This window comes from Melospiza georgiana, chromosome 2, assembly GCF_028018845.1.
Source record: "Melospiza georgiana isolate bMelGeo1 chromosome 2, bMelGeo1.pri, whole genome shotgun sequence".
Lineage (NCBI taxonomy): Eukaryota > Metazoa > Chordata > Aves > Passeriformes > Passerellidae > Melospiza > Melospiza georgiana.
Window position 1 is genome coordinate 52,212,111 of NC_080431.1, and position 14,079 is coordinate 52,226,189.

At 40.1% G+C, this 14,079-nt stretch overlaps 1 protein-coding gene across 8 annotated transcripts in view; it reads right to left on the reverse strand.

The window, feature by feature from the left end:
- The window catches only part of ENOX1 (ecto-NOX disulfide-thiol exchanger 1), a 356,767-nt gene that overhangs the window by 95,563 nt on the left and 247,125 nt on the right, over positions 1-14,079 (reverse strand). For 6 of the 8 annotated variants that reach the window (XM_058045129.1, XM_058045124.1, XM_058045125.1 and 3 more), the window contains 3 exons: positions 8,156-8,215; positions 5,454-5,627; positions 3,535-3,741 (listed from right to left, as the gene is read on the reverse strand). In XM_058045129.1, the coding sequence (XP_057901112.1) occupies positions 3,535-3,741; positions 5,454-5,627; positions 8,156-8,215 (441 nt within the window). The remainder of the gene's footprint in view (positions 1-3,534; positions 3,742-5,453; positions 5,628-8,155; positions 8,216-14,079) is intronic. The other 2 variants (XM_058045130.1, XM_058045131.1) reach the window with 1 other exon arrangement.

Sequence of the window (14,079 nt, forward strand, 5' to 3'; positions counted from 1 at the left end):
GCACTGCCTCCCCTTCATGCATGGGCAATGAATTTTTTTTCCCCATTTCTTTGCTCAGGGCTGCAGCTAGCATTAACTTTGTGCCTGGCTTGTCATTTTTAATTTCAGGTTTGCACACAGTGGAAGACGAAAAGGCTTTGGGAACTTGCCAAGATCCTCACTTTAAAGGAGCAGAAACAGGAAAAGTTAATGAAAGTGCTAAATAAAAATCAAACAGTATTTTCATATCACAGGTCTAGTGCAAACTCCATGGCTTGACTTACCTTTGAGTGTTGCTATACTGGACACCAGCCAATAGCTGAGGGCTAACTGGGGATCTAGATCAGAGTGTTAATGGTGATCAGAGAGAACTTAAAATGAAACAAGTAAATGGTACTGAAAGGAAACCCACGGGGGGAAATATCAGTACAGGAAAAATGCACACATGGGCTTTTGGGGTATAAACAGGTCTGTCTTCAGACACCTGTTTGTCCCATATATTCAACTCTGGGGCCATCAATATTTGCAGGAGTTACCAAATTTTCAGCCAAAAGATTAAAGTACATACAGTTTTGAGAAAGAGCTTTCTCGTGGCCTGGTATGATGATTTTGGAAAGTCTTTTCTTTGGGAGATCAAAATACATCTTTAAAGGTTAAATGAAACCTAGCCTTCCTCAAGTTGACATTCTTATGATAGTCTTCTACCCATCTTCCAGTCTCCCTTTTCATACACGTTTACTTGGGAGTACAAAGGGAAAAAAAAACTCCAGTGATTAAACTGCTTGATGGATTTTGTAATCACTTGCTCTATTCTGATGATAAGCATGGGATAAATGCAAAACTTGATGAGATTAGATGGGATAGATAGATAAAACTGATTAGGTAGACAAAATTATCATTATACCAGAAATATCAAAAGCATGACTTTCCCCTAACATAACACACATATTATATTTGTATATCTCTTTTGTCTCTTACAGGGAAATAAAATGCCTCAAAAATATGCTTTGTTCCCACTGTTTCAGAATATATTATTTTTGAGAATGGAATAAAGACTGGTAAACCCCCCACCCTGTATTTCAGCACAAGAAAAACATGCCTTTGCCTAGTGCCACCCCTCCCTGGGAGTGGTGGGGGACAGTCAGTGCTTCATGTGTCTTCTGCACTGTTCAGCAGCCTTGGTAAAAAGAAATGGAACTCGCCTACAGAGTGCTCCTGCATTTCTTTCTCATCTCTGTCAGTTGCACTGGCTCTTTCCCTTGTCTGGCTGGAGACAGTAGGTACAACACTTTGGAAGAATGAAGAGCTGTGGATGAAAAAATGCATGGGAAGGGAGGCTGTGGAGCAGACGTAAGAGGAAGCACAGGCAGCAGCATGACTGTGATGGAAGGAAACAGAAGAAGGAATGATGCACCAGGAACTTGGAATGAAATTTGCAAAAAATTCAGAATGAGGAAGCATGAGGAAAGCAATCTTTCACCTCCATCTCTACTAATGTCCTGCCTTCTGAGTGAGCACTCTGGTGCTGCTGAGAAGCATGAAACTGAGCTAGAGGAACACTGGTTCTGGCCCAAGGTGGCAGCCTGTATATTTCTGAGCTTTTCTTTGCTCTCTTTTTTGCCACTGTTTTCTTTATCATAATACAGTAATACCAGTTCCAACTGAATCTGGTGTGCCCCTCTTCTGTTCTGTCACTAGGGTCCCCTAAATACAAGCTGGTAGATGTGCTGCTGCTTGTGATGCCTCTAATCTGCTGCAATGATCTACAGCATTTTGGAAGTAACATGAATAAACAAATAAATGAGAAGCATGGAAATTGGGAAGAGAGGATGGGGGAGGCAGGGCCGGAAGAAGTGAAGTGAAAATAAAATTAAAAAAAAAGAAAAGGAAGACAAATCTGGGGTAAAGATCTGGCATAAACCTGAAAATATAGCAATATTTCAAAGAAATCTTTACAAAGAACCCCATAAAACTCATTATTTTCTCTAGTTCTTCAAACAGGTATTTAAAGCAAGCAGCCAAGTTAGGAAAATAAACCTCAGACAACCTAAAAACCCTAAGGAAAACCTTTGAGAAACAAAGGAGCTAGGTTTTTGCTGATGACATCCTTCTTTCTTTCTTTCTTTCTTTCTTTCTTTCTTTCTTTCTTTCTTTCTTTCTTTCTTTCTTTCTTTCTTTCTTTCTTTCTTTCTTTCTTTCTTTCTTTCTTTCTTTCTTTCTTTCTTTCTCTTTCTTTCTTTCTTTCTTTCTTTCTCTCTCTCTCTCTCTCTCTCTCTCTCTCTCTCTCTCTCTCGCCCCTCCTCTCTCTTCTCTTTCTTTCTGTATTTCTCTTTCTTTCTCTCTCTTTCTCTCTATACAGTTAATGGTGATTTGAGAGACAGCTTGTTTCCAGCTGGGGAAGCTTCCTATGGACACCTACAGGATGTTGAGGTTCTGCCCTTATTCCTAAACAGAAGATGGTCAGGGTTGGAGCTCAGAGAAGAGTCCTGGGCTGTTAACTCTCTCCCAGGCTCAAAAGGATGGTCCCAGTGGGTGCTTTGAGGTCACCTAACACAGAGTTTGTGTAAGTAAGCCAGTGTGGGCCAGCTTGTCTTGGCCAAGGAGCACTCCCTGGACCTTGTTTATTCAAGAACACACTGTAGATGGGTTGAAAGTCTTACACCACAATTGTCAGGCAAAACAGTGCTTTTGAGTCTCTCCAGGACCCAGAAAGATGGATGATCCAGCCTGTGGAGTGCAGACAAATACACATAGTGCATGGGAGCCAACTCAATAAGGTAAAAAGGACATGTTTAGCAAGTCAATCCTCAAATGATAGAAATTAACCTTAAGAGGACACTGACAGTCACAGAAGCCAAAAATTGTGAAAGCAGACTTGTTTTTCATCTTTTTGTCTTATTTTTTTTCCCCTGTGAATTAGAAATTGGGGGAGGAGGAGGTTGTTTCCTTGTTTTTTCGTTTGATTTTGGGTTTTTTTTTGTCTGTTCCTTTGTTGGAAAGCAAGGAGATTCTGAAATTTTACACCCTGTAATTTCTGCAGCACTCATTGTTATGGGAGGCAACAGACGCAGCCTACAGATGGGGCTCAGAATCTAACCCATGCAGTAGCTGAATACATGCATGCATAAAGACAGACTTTATTCAGGCTGCACCACAGATCTATAAAAATATGCCAGTGAAATTGCCAGCCTATCAGAAAAATTGGCACTGGAAAACAGCAGAGTTCCTGGCCTGGTGCCCTCCTCTTTCCACAACCTGTGAGCAAAACTATATAAACCTGTGTAAATTGAAAATAAGATTGTTCTGTAGTGAATGTCAGGATCTGTTGCGTTGTTGTGGCATGGCAGGGAATTGCTCCCAGGTAAGTAACATACAACACCATGCATGAGTCTTGGCAGACAGGGAGAAATAACAGAATTGCCCCTTGCCACTTCATGCTTCAGCCACTGAGTTCAAGAAAGACTTGCTGAGATAAAAGCTAAGAAAACAAGCAAGCATTAGCATCACAAAATACAAATGAGAAGCAAGAAAAATCCATTAAAGAATGTGAAGTACCAGAAAGGTAAATGGCTTTATCAACCATGAACTCCTCTGCAAAACGGATGTGACAAAAATTCTTCTTGCTTTTCCGAATTGCCGTTATATCTCCACACTGCTCAAAGACTTCCTGAATAATTTCCTCCGTTGCGTTTTCTGGTAATCCTCCAACAAACACTGTTTTACACCCAGGAGGTCTCTCTCTTGTTGAAGGTGGTGGAAGATCTAAGTCAAAACAGAAATCACATTGGAATACAAAATTTGTCTTTTGATCCATTGGCTCTATTCATCCCTTTAATCAGTTCTGGGCAGCAACAGTTACCTGACAAAGCATAGAGGGAGAAGCAAAATAATTGAACATTGCAGAGATTATCCAAAATTGATTACTTGAATCTAAACCTTTTCAAGCTTCAGGTGGTACTTCAAACATTTATTCCTGCCACTGCAGGTTGTTCTCCAGGACAGACAGTGTGGCCTAAAAGGGTCTTTCTCCTCCCTGTACAGCCACACAAAATGCAGAAAAATATTCTGTTTCAAAGCAGAGGAGCTTCTGCACCTGACTGGACCCTGAGCACAGATCTCAGGCTCTAGTGCAATGCATTCAAAGCCTGAACTGCACCATCTCTGGCTCATACCCATCACTCGCCATGCTCACCATGTGTGTGGGCTGTGAGCAAGCCCATGCTGCGTACACCCTGTGCACTTGGACTGGACACCTTTCCCTGGTATTAGCATAATTTCATTTCTGTCTCAGCGTACAGGAGCACAGCAAACAGAAAAACAAAGTGGGAAACACAACAAAGTGACAGCATGATGAAAACACTCTGCCGGTTATCTGTTTTGTCTTGTTGCCAGATAATGGAGCAGACGGCAGCACAGGGGAAGGATAACCTCATTGTTTACAAGTGCTCGTGAGGTGGAGTAGCTAAAAATGCTACCTTCATGTACATAGAGAGAGAATTTATACACACTTGTATCGGAAAAACTATTAAATTTTTGAAAGCTGTATAAAAAATAAAAGCTATCATAACACTTCACCTTGTTTATACACAGTGAAAGTAATTCTCTAAGAATGAATATCACTAATATTACTTATTTTTTGGCCCTTTAACACAGTAAAGGAGGTTGCAACCTTAAAGTGTATATATATATACATACATACATACTCACATACATAATCAGTTTGATTAAACTGTGATCTGGAAGCTCTGCAAATCCAGAGCACCTGAATATTTGCTCAATATTTTCATTTCACAGTGATATTGAAAGTCACTGGTATCATGGGTCTGAAACTCATGGAGCCAACACTCAAAAACAGAGTTTGTGCCTGAGCTGGTATCTGAGTGGGAAGAGTTTTCCATTTGCACAGTCACATTGGGAACAGGAAGGAACCTGGTCCCTGCTTTCTAAAAGAAAAAGGAACTCATCTGCCATGTTGAACCTTTTGAAAAATGGCAGGAGAGAAGCTGTAGCCCCCTTTCTCTCCATGTCCCTCAAAAAGGGACTGTAGAGAGGCAGTTTGGGGCGCAAGGCACTGCACCCCTACAGTCCCTGTCCAGGGGCACGAGCCTGGACTGGTCCCATCTAACTACAGGCATCTGAAGGGGAGCACAGAGATGAACAGCACCATATAAGCTTTATGTTTTGTAACATCCTGATCTACAGAAAAGACAGGTATATACTATGAGAAGTGTAGATCTTTAGGCTGCTACTTTTCTTTAAGTATTTTTCTCTTTTGTACAAGCTTCACAGTTTTTTATGTGACCTTACAGAGGTGAATAAGGATGCACTTATACCATACCATGCTTTACACACAGAATAGACCTTAGGAAGAAAGACCACACATGCCTGTATTTATAAAGCATTACTGTTATTAGATAAAAAATATTCATGCAATGTATTTAGGAAAATAACATTCTTTCTTCAGATGCACTTACTTGGGTTTGGAGGAAAGAGTGTGCAGCTTTTGCAGTGAATTATTTCTTTGACTACAGGCACATCTGTTGGTGGTGGTGGTGGCACTAACCCCATGCCTGGTATCATTGGGTTAATTGGAGTGATTCCAGTCATCATGCTAAGGCTTGGATCAAAGCCTGGTACACAGATTGAATCTGTAAGCATAGAACATAAAATCCTGGCTTATAAATCTCGAAACTACCTGTTAAAATTTTCTTGTTTGGACAGTTTCCCTTTAAGTCCATTGTCCTTGTTTGTTTCACAAGCATCACTGTGAGAATTAGGACAAGGGGAAAAGGAAAAATGGAAAAATGGAAAAGGCAGAGAAATAGGGGGAAGAGAAGGAGAAGGAGAGAGAAAGGGAAAGGAAGAGGGGGAGGGGGATGTGGAGGAGGGAGCTGCATTCTCAGCGAAAAAAAAATAAACCACGCATAAAGAAGGGAATGTTACATAATCTAAAATATTAACATGACCGAGTAAAATGTAGCACATTAACGTGTAAAACCATGCACCATGAATATCTGTTATTATCTGGAATGCAATTTTCTTTTCATAATGCTGCTGTGGTGTTTACATTGCTTTCTGCCCACAGCATAAAAAGAATATAATTTAACATTGACATGTCCTCTCCATCTAATTGTCAGATAGATTTATCACAACATAGCCTTCTCACATAAGTGACCTTGATTTACAAACAATACAGAGAAAGATCCATTTCTGGCTGCTTTATAGATGTCTAATTAGCCAAGACTTCTAACCATTTTACCCTGGAATATAAATTTACGGCTGCAGAGAAGGGAGTATTTTTGAACCTTGGAATTAATTCCTTCTTGTCCTGTTATTTAATCGGATTAGTAGATTCACCTCAACACATGTACTATTATCATATACCACTACAGCCTCATAAAGTAAGACGAATATTTGGCAAGCATTTCTCTTTCTCCTTCCTGATCTCCCTGCCAAGACTTCCATACGTATTACTTAAAGCTGAAAGATTTACCGGGGAGCACCAGTGCTTTAACACCAAGAATTGTAATAAGCAGATGTTTCAGAGGAATTGAGAGCCAACTTCTGAAATTCGCTTTCGCTAAAAACAAGGCTTTGGGTTTCTTGAGGCAAAATGAATAAAATATTTTGAGAGACCGATCTCTTTGTTGGCATAACACTGCTGCTATTTGGCATCATCAATTATTTAAAAGAAGAGAGTTACTTTGGTGTTCTACAGATTTTCTGCTGAGTTTTCTGGCTAGCAACTGGAAAGTATTTAATGATACGTGTAAACATGGGGTTTGGTAGCTCAGGAGCTTGTTTATTTTGAAGAAGCAAAGAGGAAAGAGGGAAACAACTCCTTCTCAAGCATTTTATACGTACATATACACACATATATATAGGTGTATATATATGAGCTTTGAGCTGATTTTAAGAAGGCAGCATGGTTAATGAAATGTGACAAGAGACACCTGTTTCTTCATCCTAAATCTGCATCTGAGAAGCTTTGTGGCCCTGGGTCAGGCCTCTGACCTTTCTGTATCTTCGGTTCTGCATCTATAAAACAGGCACAGCAATACTCACTTACTGGAGAGTATTAGCTCACATTTTTATATCACTTTGCAGGTGTAAAACACTCTGTGGGGGCTGAAAATTAGCATTATTATTCCTGTGAAACATCCATAATCATATTCTCCAGGAAGGACAACTGAGGACTGAGAACTACTCTAAAGGAGCTCATATCTGTCTCAGCCACACACTCCCTGTTCTTCACGCACTGACTGTGAGCCTTCACCACCTTCAGGCAGTCCTGTACAACAAGCATAGCAAGTGCACAGTAAGCAAGGATTTGCTTTAGGCTTAGTGAAGACTAGTATTAATGAAAAGTCATGATATTACATTACTTTTTTTAATAAGTGGGTTTTTGAAAAAGGATTTGCTCTGGGTGTGATGCTTTTTTTTCCAGTATCGATATGTATGCATTGCTTTTCAGATTTAGCTTTGAAAGTTGGAGGCTGTCGTTTATTCTGCAAGATGCACTGGTGGCCATATATAAAATATTCATGGTGAATGCTGGGAAATGAAGTTAGAGGTGAAAGGGCAGCACATAATTCAAAGAAGTCCTTAGGCTATGCTAATAATCTTAATCTCGGTTTTACAAGTCAGGCTTCTGACAGTCACAGAAGACCACCCTGTGCAGCACACTCCGGCAGCGGGTGGACCTCCATCTTTGTTACTCCCTGTTAGAACATCCCACAGAGCTCAGTGGCATGCAAAGCAGGTCACCACGCTAGCACACAACACACTGTGCCATACCAGTCCTCCCCTGGCACCAGGAGACGCCAAATGAGGCATTTTGTCCATCCCTCTGGACAAGTGTAGGGTCTGCTACAGTCCCAGCCAGGTATGACATTTCGTATTGAATGCAATATCCACAGTAGAGCTGCAGCATTCTGAAGCACAGGCAAAGGATGATGGACAGAAGGCCAAGCTCTCCCTGTCCCATAAGTACCTTTCAGGCCCCATGCCACAGCCAAGGAAAAAGGTCATCATCTGTCAAGTGCTACCACAAGGTGTATTTAGCTTTTGCTGGTCAGTCCTTAAGACAGCCACCAGATACATTTCAGCTTTTCTCCAGGGCCAGTGACATGAAATAACAGCAAACTCTGCCCAAACCACAGGCACACGTTCTCACCCAGAGCAAAGATGGCAGGTTTCAATAAGGTACAGCTCTCTGAATTTTCCTCTGGCAGTGCTGCAGACACAGAGAAAAACAAATCTAAGGGAGATGGCCACAGGGAAACTCATGTCCACAAACACTGTGAATCTGGGCATGGGGAGGAGTTTTTAGGCTGCATGTTAATCAGAACAGGTTTGTGAATTAAGCAGAAGAAAATTATTTGCCACTAGTTCCTGGCACATCCAAGTAGATGTGACTTTGTAAGTAACTTTGCCTGTGTTAAATAAGTACATGGCTTTGTCATCAGTTTCTTTTACAACTCAAATCAATCTACAGGAGCATGAACAAAGTGCTGGGGTCCAGTCCAACACTCATGGAATGTCCTTCTAGGAGTGCCGGGACTCTGTGCCTTCAGAAGGTGATTGTGCTGAGATATACTGAAGAGGACTCAGTCAATAATTCTTGAAATCTAATTCCACATCTTGCAGGCACTAATCCAAGCCCTGCTAAGGTCAATAGCAAGACTACTGAAGGCACGAACAGATATTAACCCTGACCAGGTTTAAATTCTCTGTCCTTCTGAATCAGTTGCTTCATTTTCCCAGTGTGTTAAACTGAGAATGAAATGCTTTCATCCATAGCATGAGCACTGAGAGGATGCACAGGCATCAACTCTCAAACATCCTGGAAAAGAAAATCATTCTCTGAAAACTAAAGCCTATTATTATGCATAGCAGTGATGGAAAATCCAGATGGATTTCCAAAGAATGAAGCTCTTGTTTGAAAACCAGAAGAGACTGGTGGTGCTTGCATCTCCAGAGAAGCTGATGCATGCCACCTGGATATTGCTGACAAACCATGACAAGACACTATAGATGCAGTGTCCAGAGGAAATACTGGTCTGGACTCAGAGGTGCAGAGAAAAAAGAATGATAAAGTCACCGGAAAAGAAAGTCAATAAATTTGCCACATCTGTGATAGGATCTAGAAGAATCCCAAGTTTAACTATATTAATGCTATTGAGTGGTGCAATAATAGAAGTTGGATATATAGCTCTTGTCTAGAAACAGGGGATGATCATCCATCAGCACCACCACTGCAGTCTGCTCCCCACCCTGGCAAAATGCCTGCCTGGAGCAGGGCCAGGACACCAAACTTAGCACTGGAGGCAACTCCTGTTGCACTAACTGGTGAGATTGTTTATCTTCAGCATGAAAGAAAATCATAACAGTTATGCAAGGATTTCAAAAAATAGGAATCAGTCCTGCCCACGTATGATTTTTTTAACAGATTCCCTTAAAGATATTATTATTAAGATACTGTAGACTTTAATATGTTACACCAAACAAAAAGATATATCACATTTATAAGCAATGCACCTGAAGAGTTAAAAAAGCAATAATTTATGTTTTCAGTAATCATGGCATTCTTTTTAAAGGGATCTATTTATATTTATGCCGTTAGATAAGGGTTTATAAATTATAAAACCAATCCAGAAGAAGAGACAAAATTTTCATTTAAAAATGTTAATAAGGAATTAATAAATGAAATCATTAAAATGGAAAGTAAACAGAGATCATAAAGAACTTTAAGAATGGAAAAGCACATGTTGATCAAGTTACAGTCCTTGTGGATACTGTGCAGAGGCTTGAACATTCACACATTTGCATAGGAAAATATAAGTATTTAACATCAATATTTTGAAGAGAGAATATTTTGAAATGGAGAAGCCTAAATTAGGCAAAACAAGTTAATTCCTGTTTCATCTGATAAGAAATTGGCATGGTGGAGAACAATAAAAACCTCTGGAAAGCAAATATTTGGAATTGGCAGTCAGAGAGACAATAAGAAAAACCTTGAACATGTGGAGTAGTTTTTAAAGCTTCTTTTTCTTTCAAGGGGAATAAAAGAACGAAACATTTCACAGGAAATGTCTGAGTCTGAAAAAAACCAGAAGAACAATAAAATTCCTTTGATGAAAACTACATTCTAACATGGCAAGTAGTGTAAAACAATTGCTTTTATTAGGGTCCATTTTGGAAGGGGAGGAACAACTTTGTTTTCCATAAAAATAGCGACACAATCTTGTAGAGCCATCCTCCTTTCCTTCTTTGGAAGAGGTTGCTGTCTGAATCACCTTCTGTTTTTGCCACATTATTGCTGTGCTCAGGTAATGAGGATCTTTATTCCTGCCAGCTCTGCTTTTGGGTATTGCACTCCATTGCCAACACTAAGTTACCACCACACTTCCACCAGCCCTTGCCACAAGGTTTTAATCTACTCAGAATCAATTTTTAAGGATATAATCCCCTCTAAGATTCATAGTATTAGCCCTTGGGTGTGTCTTTTTCTTTTCTATTTTTTTTTTTTTTTTGCCTGCAACTGCCAATTGTTTCTGTGGAGTTTCATGACAGCTGCCAAGTTGGATTTCTGTTGGATGCATAAGAACACCCACAAAACAGGGAGTTGTGCACACAAACATGGAAGGTTTCCACCATGGACATCATCAGCCATGTGGCTCAGACCTCCTGGTCAAACACACAGAGAAATGGTGAGCAACGAAAACAATGATCTGAGCACAAAGCAACTAACAAAAATAATAAATGCTGAAATGGTTCCCATGGCCTGGGAGTGATAATTTTACACCTACAAAAATAGTCTGGTTTTTGCTAGGGAATGCCAGCATGAAGTGAAAGCACCAGGACAGTCCTGCCAGCAGCTGTCAGTAGATGTATTAAGATTATTATTAAAGTTTGTTTTCTGTGGAGGAAAAAAAAAGATTTGGAGACCAGATATTTGATCGTGCACTTCAGAAACATCATTGCTGAGTATTTTGAGACTGAATATTGAGTTGATTTCTAAAAGTTGAAATTAAAATTTTCCTGAAAAAGAGGACATCTAACAGAGAATCTGCCTCCCTAATAACAAATACATATATACATACATACATACATACATACATGCATATATGTGTACATAAACATATATACTGTCACTAAAAAATAAATGGTTCCTATTTTTTTTATTTGAAATAAAGAAAGTGCCTTTTTAGAGTAAGGAAGAGTTACTCTAAAAACTTGTATTTTTATCTAAAATTCTCCCTCAAAACTCAGCAGTCTGCCAGTGCCTTTATTATCATCACAATCTAATATTTTCCCTAGGAGTAATTAAGAATGAATATTCAGCTGCCAGCCAGAGATCAAGGCTGGATCACTGTTTTCCCTGGTCATTCAATTCCTAACATCTTCTGGGTTTCGCAAAGCTTTTGGTGGACGTGACTCGTTTGGTCAATATTTAGGTCTTCTCTCATCAGCATCTTTGAATACATTTCCTTGACCAGTGTAGACATCATTAAATGTCTAGACTTGTCTATCTCTAAAACAGATGCTGGATTGTCTGTTAAACTTCTAAATACATAGCAATAAACAAAAGTGGGGTAAAAAACATCTGACAGCTCCTCCATTTGACCAGCTCAGCCATTATCATCCTGTCTCACAGCAAGGGCACCTGACTGTGGCCAGCAGCAGAAGACTGGAGCACCAGAATAAGAAATAAGCAGGTAAAGAGCAAAATATTCTTAGCTTATGTACACTGAGTGCTTACATATCTCAGTGAAGAGACCATAACTGAATAATTCTTTCTAGCATGCATTTATTCCACATAACTTGATTTATACCTTTTTACTAAATCCTGCTATGTACCTACTTATATTTTGAATCCATTGGAACATGTTTTTATCTGTGGCTTTCACAGTGTGCTAGTGAGTAGAAACTGAGCTGGGAATTTTGCTTCCTTTTCTTTGCTAAAGCAAGGTATTTGGCAGATCCTAGAAGGCAGGTGCACCTTCTAGCTCTTCCATCCTGAGAAATCATGAATCCCTTGTTCACCTTATCCACAAGATTCCAGATTTCATTTCTGCTTTCATAGTTTGCCATGTGTTTGGCAAAGTGACCTTTGTCTCTGTGGAACTGCTACAAAGGAATATGGATATGGAACCTCTGATTTTGGCCCTTTTTAAAATCATGAGCAGGTAAGTGCAAGGGCAGAGATGTCTTTGTAGGTGCTTCTCTAGTGCTGATTTGTTGAAGAACTGAGTGCTGAAGACGTGGTCAGATGCCCCTACAGAGATGCTGCAGGAACACAGCCAAGGAAGGAGCACAGGACTCCTGCAGGAACAGGAGTAAGGGGTGCAGGATCCATGTTTGTGTGTGTGTGTGTGTGTGTGTGTGTGTGTGCATGTGTGCACACGTGAAGGTGTGTGTTTGGAGGAGTGGAAAGGAGTGAATTGGGAAAGGCCAGGAAATCAGCTTCTTGACCTCTGGCTTTCTCCAGTGGCCAGGAGATCCCTGTTAACACCACTCAGCAAGAGCTACATTCTGTGAAACAGAGCCTGGTCTGTAGCAAATGCAAGTCTCTAAGGGAGTTTTGACAAAACAGAGGGCGAGGGGGAATCCAGATGAATGTTTCTCATTAATAATCAATGAAGTTATAATTTATGTGAACTCTACAGTGTCTGCCAGACCCACTTCATAAACAAAGCCCTTGTAGCATCATCAAAACACTTGCCACTTGAAAATTACATCTATGAGACATATATCACTGACAAAGCTTTAGGGCTGTATTATTGTACTTGCTTTTTTGAAGAAAGCAGAGTGTCTGCACAGAAGAATAGTTTACAGCAGACAATCCCAAAACTTTAGATGCTGTTCTTCAGAGCTAGCTATGCTGTAGCTGAAAACACTAAAAGCAAATCTGTACTCCTCTTGATCCCTGCCCACAAAAATCACTTGACAAACACTATATTTAGAGCAATATACATGACAAAGACTAAATTAAAGAAAACCACCTTCTCTTTTTACAAGTAAATAATGGGGTGAATCCTGGTTCATCCTTTATTGCTGCAGCGCTTGGCACAACAGGACCTCAATCTTGTTTAGAGCTTCTAATGCAATGCAAATAATAGGAGAGAATAACAAATAATAATAACACAACAAAGCATTACCACGATGGATGCCACTCTCCCCCAAAGATGCAATTTCAACCCTGTTGTGTTAAGAAATCTACAATGTTATTGTTATTTCTAATACTGTTTCTGCTTGTGGATAGCCACCAGTGCCATTTTTACCACAGAGAGGTTTCAGGCACTACCTGTCCATGGTGACTCTATTTAATTTCATCTTAGAACATGTCTGCAAAAAAATACCTGACAGACAAGCCCTAGAGTGATCTGGAAAACTCAGGGCTTAATGTTGAATGAATCTGATGATGGCTTGTCAGTTTTTAATGCCTGACAGCTGCATGTGTAAGAAGCTAAGCCAGAAAAAAGTGACTAATCTTAGTCTCCATCCACAATCAGCTTCTCTTCCATGTGGAAAACCCTATTGCTAGTGCAGCAGAAACATGTGGGCATGAAAACTGAAATGGTAGAAAAAAGAAAAATAGCAAAGGAGGGAAAATGTGAAGAGAAAAATCAAAATAAAGGCAGGAAAAGAGATGAAGAGGGAAGGAGGAAAAGACAACAATATTGTCTAGACTGACTGCATCCATACCTTATCCACAGGCTCTTTTGACCAGTGCTAGGATTTTGAAGGATTCATGAGTTTATAGCCCCTTGCAACATCCAGAGTACTGACCTTCCCAAAGTCTCTGCTGCTTCAGAACCTCTCCACAGAATAGGAATAATTGGCTTCTTCCACCTTTTGACCAATAAATCACTTCCTTGCATGGGGTCAGTCACAAGTCCATTGTGAAGAAAATAACAAAAATGCAAATTGTGCACAGTGCCACCTGGTCCCCAGTTAATGGCTCCTGAGCTGCAAAAATATGGGGCTGGCCAATATGCAAGATGCAATGTAATACATTGCCTATATGCTGTAAAATGTGCACAGCTGCTATTTCCTGACTTTCAAAAGTCTTTGTGGGCTCACTATTTGCTGCTC